At 58.4% G+C, this 10,344-nt stretch overlaps 1 protein-coding gene across 11 annotated transcripts; it reads right to left on the bottom strand.

Annotated features, from left to right (window-relative positions):
* Window positions 1–598: 598 nt before the first annotated feature.
* Window positions 599–8,250, bottom strand: NRBP2 (nuclear receptor binding protein 2). Of its 11 annotated transcripts, none has more exons than XR_010410469.1 (19): window positions 7,862–8,249; window positions 7,232–7,354; window positions 7,056–7,157; window positions 6,854–6,943; window positions 6,648–6,688; window positions 6,467–6,561; window positions 6,322–6,345; window positions 6,167–6,250; window positions 6,036–6,091; window positions 5,858–5,953; window positions 4,929–4,995; window positions 4,706–4,838; window positions 4,509–4,638; window positions 4,340–4,390; window positions 4,130–4,265; window positions 3,048–3,101; window positions 2,882–2,945; window positions 2,728–2,783; window positions 599–2,641 (listed from the first exon to the last, which is right to left on the bottom strand). XR_010410469.1 is itself a non-coding variant. In XM_045895743.3 (18 exons), exons 1-18 carry the CDS (start codon window positions 7,982–7,984, stop codon window positions 2,573–2,575), a joined length of 1,500 nt encoding a protein of 499 aa, XP_045751699.1. In that variant the 5' UTR covers window positions 7,985–8,238; the 3' UTR covers window positions 599–2,572. The 11 variants fall into 11 exon arrangements, 7 of the variants coding, with proteins under 7 accessions (XP_045751699.1, XP_064443826.1, XP_064443824.1 ...); XR_010410472.1 differs by having other exon boundaries at window positions 4,509–4,611; window positions 7,862–8,244; XM_045895743.3 differs by lacking the exon at window positions 4,929–4,995 and having other exon boundaries at window positions 4,509–4,611; window positions 7,862–8,238.
* Between the last annotated feature and the right edge of the window lie 2,094 nt (window positions 8,251–10,344).

Raw genomic sequence — 10,344 nt, 5'->3', positions numbered from 1 at the left:
CAGAGAGCTGTTATAGTGGGGGCTCTGGGAAAGATGAAACTGAGCAGTCAATTGTGCAATGAATCTCAAGTATTGAGAGGTTCACACTTCTGCAGGAGAATCTAAGAATGAATTAATACATGTATAGAAAACTAAGCAAACAAAAAAGAAAGGCAATTATTAACTCCAGGCAAAACAAAAAGTTGTGCAAGAAAGTAAATAAAACCCTAGGACACCTTGTTCTCTGCTAAGACCTGCAGTAATGAAGCTGTAATAATACACACCACACTGGGATGATGCTGGGTCAGGAAACTGAGGCCAGTGACCCGCCCCCCCCCTTCTCCAAGGACACCAGCAGGGGACACCTTATGCAGAAAAACCAATAAAAAGCAGTAAAAGCATGTGTGGTTTGTGAAAGATGGATTTTACATGCCTGAAGAAATAGCTAAGGGTTAAATCTGGGAAGGATCAAGTGCTGGAGACTGCATTGATCATTTATTGTTGGCTTTAAAAAAACCCATTCCACTTTTAAAATGATATGTATATAACTTTGAAAAGATAAAAGTTAAAATGAAAACCTCAACATAAGCATGATTAAATGAAGCAATGATTGTATTGATACTTTTGAGTTCAGTTTAATCATGGGTACAATCTATTATGCATTTGACACTCAAATTGTTTAAGATAGCATCAGGATTTCCAACTAGACTTGTATGTTATTGCAGATTTGTTATTTTAAGTTGAAAGAGTAACTTTGTAGAGTATCGAGATGTTTAAGACAACTTGAGATTCATTATGTTTGTACGTTTGATTTATTTGATACACCTTGGTAATTTTGTTTTGGCTTTTGGTTAGGGTAATGTAGTAGGTGGAAAAATGATACCCTCTCTCCAGGATGTCCATGCCCTAACCCCCAGAACCTGTGAATGTTACTTTATATGGCAAAAGGGATTTTGTAGATATGATTAAGGAACTTGCGATGGATTATTCAGGTGGACCCAACCTAATTACATGAAGCTTTCCTGGCTGCAGAAAACCACAAATGGTTCATGAGAAAGACTCTACCGGCTGTTGTTGGCTTTGAAGATAGAGGATGAGTACATGAGCCAAAGAATGGCGGTGCCTGTAGAAGCCAAAAATGACCTTCAGTTTATAGCAGGCAAGAAGATGGGGATCTTGGCCCTACTGTTGCAAGGAAATTAATTCTTGGCCAGTGCCCATGCCCATGCCATGCCTGACACCTGCAGGCCAACAACCTGAAGGAGTAGAATATGGAAACCTAGGAAATAGTTCTAGGCTCACCTAGAACCTCCAGAAAGGAATGCAGCCTTGCTAACACCTTGAGTTTAGTCTGGTGAGACCTGTACCAGATTTTTGACCTGCAGAACTACAATAAATTTGTGGTGTTTTAAGCCACTAAGTTTGTGGTAAATTCTTATAGCAACAAGAGAAGTAACACAGTGGTGAGCTTTCCTGGTTTGACAATAAGAAATACTTCAAAAGAAACCTGAATGCACTAAGTTTATACATGCAATTTAAAATACTGAAGAACGTTTAACTCAATTTGAAGATGGAGGGGAGGTGGTCCAGGAGAAAAGAGGCTAGGGCAATGAGGGGTGGGAGGGAGTTGAGTGGGAGAGACAGGGAGTCAGGGGCTGATATCCTCAGGACTTGGGAGGCAGCTGCCACAGAAGGGGGTGAGTGATGTTACATGGGGGGTGGTGAATTTGAGAGGAGGCACATCGAGGAGCAAGGAGGATGCCTAAACCCAACCCCTCCAGGCCCAGGAACGTAGGAGAGAAAATAGCCCTATGGAGAGGGCTGCAGGGGCCAGAACAGTCTGCAGAGGGGGTGGCAGGTCCCTGTCCCAGAGCAGTGGAAAGTCAGCAAAGGGCTCCAAGATGGGTCTGCACTGGGCAGGGGCTGGAGGGCTGTGCAGGAGCCGTGTCAGGCTGGGGACTCTTGAAGTGTCTCTGCCATCTGCTTCTCCTGCCAGGTCGTGGACCTGCCTAGTGCCCAGCATCGTGCCTGATGCTTGCAGGTATGGTACCACTGGCTTAATGTGGGGGTTCCCGGTGTGGGTCTGTGGTTCCAACAGGGTCTGGAGCATTTCCCTGGGCAGGCATCTGTCCAGGACTGATTCCCCACCCCCACACTCTGGCTCCCTGCAGGGCAGCCTCCCCCATGCTGAAGGCTCAATCACTGACCAGATATCTTGGGGTGGGGGAGAACTCTTAGCCAGGAAATAGACGATACGGGAAGGGACTGCGAGTTGTGGAAGCTGGCTAGGTGGGGGAATCCTGATCCTAAGGACATGTGGGGCCTAACTACTCCCCTGACTCCCAACCCAGGCTCCTTCACCCCTGATGGGCCCCAAACCCACCCACCCCCCACCCCCCACCCCCCACCCCCCACCCCACTCCAGGGCCTCCTTGAAAGCTGTGGAAGGCAGAAGTTCCTCACTAGCAGGCATTTGGTCATCAGCCCCAAGCGTGTAAGCAGAGGTCAGCCCCTGGTCCCCTGAGCCCTGGACCAATGCTGAGTTTCCCCATGTGGGTGGCCAGGGCTGGTCCCTGGGGGCTGGGGTGCGAGGTCACGGCTGAGCTCCGAGGTACTTGAGGAAGGTGCTTTCCAGGAAGGCAGCCAGCTTGGTCCGGTCATCCTGCAGGGTGGGAGGGAGGCATGGGGTGACAGGGGCGCAGACTCTGCTGTGTCCCCCTTGCAGCTCGGCTGGGTCAGCCCACACACCTCGTGAACGAAGCCATAGTGTACCAGCTCGGTGGCAAGGTCCTGGGCACTGTCGGCTGCAGCAGGAGCACGGGCAGGGGCAGGACAGAGATGTGAGGCCACCGCCTGGGCCCACACCTGCACCCGTCCCTGCCTGGGTCCCCGCCTGGCCTACTTGGGAGCAGGTCATAAGTGAGCTGCCGGTGCAGCCGGTCCTCCAGCACCAGAAGCAGAGTAAGCTGCGGAGGCAGGGGGGCGTGGTTGGCTCCCAGAGTCCCCCAGCCCCCCCACTGCTTCCCCTCCCTTGCTCCTCTGTGGGCCCCAACCCCTGCCCTGCTCACATGCCAGCGGGCCTTGTCCTCGCTCCTCTCCAGGTTGCACTGCATCTGGATCACCTGGGGATAGGGATTGACCAAGGTCACCCACACAGGCTGGACCTCAGCAGCTGAGCAGTAAGAGCAGAGGCCGCCTCAGGGGGCAGAAGGAACGGTAAGGACCGGAAATGGGGGTAAGTCTCTAAGGAGAGCCTAAGAAGCACATTCACTACCAGCAGCCTGGCAAGTTAAGGAAAACTTCCAGAAGAGTAGACACTGAGTCTGGGCACTGAAGGATAAACAGAGTTCTCACAGGTGGGGAGAAGACCTGAACAAGGAGAGAGCTGTGAGAAGTGGTGGAAGGGAGGGGTCAGCGGGAAAAGGGGCAGAGGCCTGGGACGCCAGCCACGCCAGGCCTCAGAACACCCGGGGGGCAGCTGAGGACCTCCACCATCCCTGTGGGCACCTTTAGCTGTTAGGACATGAATCCTGGTTGCACCGTGGAGGGAAACCAGGAGGAAGGAGGCTAGGTTGGGGGCTGGTTCACCATCCAGGTAGGAAAGGGGGGTGGCCTAGATCGGGGTGGAGACCACAGAGACATACCCAAGCCCAAAGCCAGAGCCTCTGGAACCCAGTAGGCATGGACGTGGAAAGGGACAGAGGGGCTGAGGCTGATCAGGGCAGGCCCCTGGCCAGGAGGGAGCCTTACAGGAGGAGAGATTGGGGGAAACACGATGTCTGGGAGGCCGTGGAGGAGACACCAGGACACGAACGTCAGGGAACCAGCCAAGGGCGGGAGATCAGAGAGGCCTGGGGCAGGCGAGATTCTCCGATGAAGGCTGCCTGGAGCACAGCACGATGAGGGCAGGGCTGGGGGTCAGGCAGCAAGGGAGGGGGGAGGGGTCTGCAGGGGGCAAGGAGCCTCTGAAAAGGGGATATCTTAGCTTGTCCTACCATCTCCTATGCCCCCATCAGGGTCAGCCAGGACCTGTTTCTGGCAGCCTGGAGGAGTGCTGGGCTGGGGGGCACTCAAAGCCCCTGGCAAGAGACCCCTCTGGGCTACGGACAGGCCTGCAGATGGGCACAGTGCAGCAGGAGCAGGGGCTCACCTTCCTGGTCTCCGAGTCAAAAGGTTCTGGCGTCGGGGTCTTGGCCTTCTGGGCCTCCTCAGGGGGTGGGGCCAGCACACGGGGCAGCCCCAGGGGCCGAGCCGCCGCAAAGTTCATCAGCGGGTAGATCCCATTCCTGAGGATACACTGGGGTGGCTAGGGGCTCAGGCCTGGTAGCCACCGGTTCCCCAAACTCACGGCAGCTCTCACCTGACATCCTCCAGGAATTTGTCGAGCTCCAAGCAGGAGACCTCCGAGTACCTGGCACAGGTGTGAGAAGCACGTGAGGGGGGCCAGCCGGCCCGCCCCACCAGTGGGGCAGGACTGGGTGGGGGCTGGCCATGTGGAGAGGAGAGGCCTCTGGGCACCCCTCGCTCACCGCCACTGCAGCGGGGGCCGGGGCGGCCGGGGGATCTCTGCCAGGACTGCGTGCAGGTCCACTGCCTTGGTTTTTTCCTCCACCACATTCTCGGGCATGAGGTCTGCAGGCCGCAGGAGCACTCAGGGTCCTGAAGGGGGCCCTTTCACACCCCGCCCCCAGGCCCTTGGCCCGCCCCCAGACCACGGGCCTCTCACATTGGTGCTGGATGAAGCAGTGAGCTGCCAGGAGCTTCAGCGAGTGCACTTCGAAGAGTACGCGGTGGAAGAGGAGGTTGTGGGCAGAGGGCCGATGGCTGGGGTCCCGGGCCAGGCAGGAGAGGATGAACTCCTGGGGGCGTGGAGAGGAGAGGCCGAAGTGGGTGCAGTGTGAGGAGAGGAGGCCCCTGAAGTCCCCAGACCCCTAGGGTCCAGTCCTTACGGGAGTCTTCTTGCAGGAACGGGCGTAGGGAGAGGTATACTGTTAGCAGCCAAGCTGGGACCTGATTCTACAAGTAGGACAATCAGGCCCTGGGCCCAGAACTTGCCATTCTCTACTTCCTGTAACCCTCACAGAAATCGTAGGGGATCACTGTCGTCATCCGCAGTTCACAGATGAAGCCTGCACTGTGGAGGGAGGACTGAAGCCCCCGCCCTGCGGTCCCGGCAGGGGGAGGAGGGGTGCTGGGCAGAGGGCCAGCAGATCAGCCCAGGCTCCTGGAGGTCCATGTAGCCCAGCATAAACCCGCCTACCCACAGATCGCTATTTTGGTTGCCTCAGCTCAGACCCAGCTCCGGAGATGACCTGATGGGTCCATACCCCGCCCCACATACATGTCCTCTGCTGCCCCTCACGTCTATTCTGGCTTCACTTCTCACCAGCCCCATCCAGTCCCCATCACTTCTGACCCTGATCCCCAGAGGCCACGTGATCAAACCAGACAGCCTAGAGAGACTGTGGACACAGCCTCCATCCCACCCTCCCTTTGCCTCCTCCCCACCACGCCCCCGACATAAGCTGGGGCCACACCGCCTCTAGCTGGCTTCCTGGAGCTTAAAGGCAGGGACGTGGAGTGGAACACTGCCTCTCCAAACCTCTTTCTCGTCTCCAAAACAAGCGTAACACTAGCGCTCACAGATGGAGTACCTCTCTGGCCTCTCCTTCCTTAGAAAGACACTTAGGGCCTGCAGGCCTGAAACCCAACATGCACCGCGGGTAAGGCCCTCCTTGTGGGTAGGCCTTGCTGCAGTGGGGCTGACACATCCCTCCACGGCACTGAGCCGCTGCACCTCCGGGCCCATCCCTGCACCACACTGGCCCTACCTGGGACTCCTGAGAGCCAGCCGGGAGGGGCAAGGCCAGCTGCTTACCCGCATGTTGGGGTCGCTCAGTGAGTGCCTGGCACGAGTTATGGCCTCTTCTGTGACCCGGGTGTCCCCATTGGCTTGGATCTCCAGCACAGCCATCTAGGAGGCAGGGCCAGGTCAGGCATGGAGAAGAGATGCAGGGTGAGCTAGCTGGGAGGCCATGAGGCCATTGGGCTAGTACCTCCAGGGCACACATGCCAAAGGAGAAGATGTCCACGGCAGTGCCATCAGCAACCTCTAAAAGGGGGAGAGCAAGTCAGGCTGGGGAGGAAAGAGGCGGCAACAGCAGACGCTTCCGGACTCAGGACTCACCACCATACTCTGGCGGGAAAAAGTGCAGGTTCCGTAGCTCCTCACGCTCGGCACGGATCGGGCTTCGGAGATCGTCCGGGAGCGCTGGGGAGAGGGCAGAGGATGAGCAGACTGGACGTGTCCGCGCCCTCCACCCGCCTTGAGTCCCCACGCACCATTGGAGAAGATGCGGTGCCACACTGCCCGGCCACCACGGGGAGAAAGAGTAGGCGTCAGTGTGATGGGGCGCTGGGCGTCCTCTGCCCACGGTTTCCGGCAGCCCCCCCCGCCCCGCCAACCCCCTTCCAACCCTGCCAGCACCAGAGCCAATCTTGATGAGGCCATTGTGCTGTATGAAGATGGTATCACTGGTCAGGTTCCCGTGGATGATGGGGGGACTGCAGGCGTGTAGAAAGCTGAAGGAGGGAAGGAGAGTAGGTGTGGTCAGGTCAGGGGGCACTGCGGGCATAGGGGCGTGGCAAGGGCAAGCCCAGGCCCTCACCTGAGCGCAGACAGGATCTGCGTGCACCAGCGCTTCCAGGCCTGGTGGTGGACAGACTCCATCGGACCGGTGTGAAGAGGCGGCTGGGCCTGGGGTGCCCACCCTACACCCCCACCTCGCATCCCTGACCCGGCCCCAGCCCAGTCCTGTTCCCGGAGCTGCCCCTCACCCACATCCCCAATGCAGCCCCAGCCCACTCCCCATACCCGCGCGTTCATGGCCTTGTGGTTTTTCTTGGTCTTTTTGAGGAACTGCTTGAGACTGCCCGATGACACGTACTCTGTGATGAAGATGACCTGCGGAGCGGACGGGCTCCGCCAACTACAGGTGGGTCCCTGCCACCACCCCCACGCCCACCCCAGCTGTGGCCCCGTCCCACCCTGCGGTGTGCCTGTGCCCATGGCTCACCCGCGCCCGGGCTTCTGAGGCATCCAGCCAGTATTTGTGCAGCTTGACAATGTTGGGGTGGTCTACCAGCACCAGCTGCTCAAACATGGTCTGGATCTTCTCCTGGGAAGGGGGGTGCGGTCACGGGGTGGGGGTGGGGGTGGGGCGCGGTCGCTCAAGGGGTGGGCAGGCCTCACCTCATGGGCCGCGAAGGCCTTCCTATCCCCGAAGTGCAACTCATTCCACACCACCTCCACCCCCTCCTCTGTGTCCATGGCCAGGAAGGTGCTCTGGACCCCTGGCATGTTCCCCTGGTTCACCTGGCAGTGGGGGTGGGGGATATGAGTGTGCTGATACGTGTCAGGAGACAGAGTGGGGGCTTGGTCTCTAGGCACATCCTTGGAGGGGAGAGCTAGCATGGGATGCTGGCCCTGACCCCCTCTGGGGGCCTGGAGGAGGGTGGGCCTCTACTAGCCAAGTAGTGGTATCCAAGGGCTGGGCTGAGGGGCTTTGGAGCAGGTTTCAGGGGATTCAGGATGGTCTTCATGGGGCTAGTAGCTGGTCTGGTCGCAGAGGCATGGGGAGGTGATCCTGGGAGGAGACTGGACCCTAGGGAACTGGGGGTCCCTCAGCAGGGCGTGGGGACCAGGCCAAAGGGGTCCAAGGGCCGGCCAATTAGGGGGGCTGCCTGCGCGAGGCCGCGGAGAGATTTTTGGCCTCCTGGCTTGCCCATGGCCCCGCGTGGCCTCCTCCGCCCCTCCGCCAGAGGTGGGCGGCGACCACCCTCTCCGTCCCCCCTCCCCCCCCCCCCGCCCGGCCGTGCCCACCTGCTCTCGCCGCTTCTGCCAGCGGCCGCACGGGCTCTCCTCCAGGATGTCGCTCTCGTCCTCGCTCTCATCCTCCCGCTCCCGCTCCCGGCCCCGCCTCGGCGCCGGCTCCGGGGCCGCCATGGCTCAGCCGGCCCAGGCCGCCGCCCTCCGTGGTATCCGCGGCCCCACGCCGCCGCCGCCGCCTGCCCTGGCCCCGCGCCCAGACGTCCAGGCGCGAGCGGAGCCGCCGGCCGCCGCCTCGAGCCCCCACCCTGCTCCTGGAATTGGGAGGCGAGGGCGCGCGGCCAGCCGGGGGGCTAGAACCCGCCCGCCCCTCCGAAGCCGCCGCTTCGGGCCAAAGCCCTAATGGAGAATCCCGGCGGAGGGCAGACCCCGTGCCGCGCCCAGCCCGGGCCCCGCCCATTGCCCGGCAAGGCCACGCCCTGTCCCGCCCGACGACGAGGGCCCCGCCCACCCCGCCTACGGCCACGCCCCACCCGAGGGCTCGCCGGGGCAGAACCCCCGCTCGCGAGCCCCATCCCTTACGAGTCCCCCTCCCTGCCTGAAGCCCTGCCCGTCCCTGACTAAGGCCCCGCCCCACGGAGTCCGCCCCGGTCGGGGCCCCGCCTATCCCGTCTAGGGCCCGCCCCCGGAGGTCCTGCTGGGAGCCAGGCGCCCCTCTCCCGCGGGAAGCCTCCGCTGTCGGCTGCAGGGAGCGCAGTCCCCGCCACCAGCCTGACTCCAGCGGACCGACCTCAGGGCTTTCGGCGCCGGCCTGGACCCGGGTACGTCGGATCCTCCCTGGGCGCTCTGCGACCTGCGTGGGACCGGGTCAGGGGCTCCGGGAAAGGTCCCTGCCCAGCTCTCGGAGCTGCAGGTTCTTCCTGCACCACCTCCCCACCACACTCAGGCTACGCAAACCCCGAACCCAGCCCCAGACCCCGTTCAGTCTCCAGGCTTCCTTCGGTCTGGGGGAAGGCCTGGGGTGGAGCATCCCCTCCCCCAAGGAACACGTGGGACGGTCACTGAAGTGATAATAGCAGGCTGACCCAGTGACTTTAATTCATGATCACAAACCTCCCACTGCTCGCAGCTCTGTTCTTTCTATTCTTTTGCACGCGTTTACTGTCCCACACTCTGAAATGCCAATTTCTTCCCTTTCCGGTGACACAGAGGAGGCCAAAGCAGGGAACCCTACCCTACTCACATGCAGCCCCTTTCTCTTCAGGAGGCCCCTCATCACACCCTCTGGCCATGTCAACGAGAGACATGCTCTAGAATTCTTGCTTAAAATCTCCCTTTACCCCGGGGCGCCTGGGTGGCTCAGTTGGTTAAGCGACTGCCTTCGGCTCAGGTCATGATCCTGGAGTCCGGGGATCGAGTCCCGCATCGGGCTCCCTGCTCGGCAGGGAGTCTGCTTCTCCCTCTGACCCTCCTCCCTCTCATGCTCTCTGTCTCTCATTCTCTCTCTCTCAAAAAAAAAAAAAAAAATCTCCCTTTACCCCACAACCCCCACTGCCTTCCCATGATCTCACCCTCTCGCACTTGCTCATTTCCTCCCCCATCCTTCATTGTCTCTTTCTAGGGAGAAAAGTGGTACACACACGTGCCTTCTCTCAAACTCGAACCCCAGCCCTGAACTCCTACTCCATCTCTGTTCATGGTCTTCAGCCCCACTGCTGTATCAGAGTCAACAGGGACACCTCTCTTTTCCCCAGATGTTGCCATGGATGGCATCTGACCCCTTCCACCATCCCCACTGCTGTCATCCCTGTATGACCCACGTTGCTCACCAGGGCCACTGCAGCAGCCTGCTCCCTGTGTCCCGGCTGCCACCTAGCAGCAGGAGGCACAACTGAAATGTCCCTCAGCTGCTCACAACTCTTCTCTGTAGTGAACAGGGAGACCAGGAAGGACGGGCCCCATGTCCCAACAAGACACCCTTTAATTAAGGACTGAAGTTCTAGGATCTTCCAGGGGTCATGCTCCAAGACCTGTTGCCCTACATGTGTGACATGTTTTTTTTATTGTTTACTTTCTTATCTCTACATTTAAAACATCTGAACACTCAATCTGAAAAGAAGAAACCTTTGTTTATAAACATGAATATTTCTCTGTAAATTATGAAGGATATGGCTCTAAAACATGCCAGTCACACCCCTGTGAGGGGACATATGTAATAGACTGCTCTAAGCCAGATTCAGACGCTCACTGACCACAGAGTGGGAAGCACGGGCACCAAGAGGGACCCCAAAGAGCCGCAGACCACTGACTGATAGGAAATGAGTTAGTCCACAAGCAGAAGCATATCTTTCAAATGTATGAGAGTACATTCAATAAAAAAAGAAAACAAGAATCAGATGTACACTATTCAGTGGAATATGCCAAAAAACCCCCACAAAAAAACAAAGGAAAGACTTCTTAGCACTAACTGCAACAAAGTTTACCAGAAAAGGTCACCTAATATCCATCACTGAGATACACAAAGACTAAAATTTGAC

Source organism: Mirounga angustirostris, unplaced genomic scaffold (genome assembly GCF_029215605.1).
Source record: "Mirounga angustirostris isolate CCGP_5_RB_7025 unplaced genomic scaffold, mMirAng1.0.hap1 SCAF_4, whole genome shotgun sequence".
Classification (NCBI taxonomy): Eukaryota; Metazoa; Chordata; class Mammalia; order Carnivora; family Phocidae; genus Mirounga; species Mirounga angustirostris.
The sequence above is the reverse complement of the archived record's forward strand: the minus strand, read 5'-3'. Positions and strand labels throughout refer to the sequence as shown.

Coding starts and splice junctions, on each gene's coding strand:
- NRBP2 (XM_064587754.1), bottom strand. CDS start 7,984: ATGGCGGCCCCGGAGCCGGCGCCGAGGCGGGGCCGGGAGCGGGAGCGG. Junction 6,251..6,321: donor GCACCGCATCTTCTCCAATG/GTGCGTGGGGAC, acceptor CCCTCTCCCCAG/CGCTCCCGGACGATCTCCGA. Junction 6,092..6,166: donor TTTCCCGCCAGAGTATGGTG/GTGAGTCCTGAG, acceptor TCCCCCTTTTAG/AGGTTGCTGATGGCACTGCC.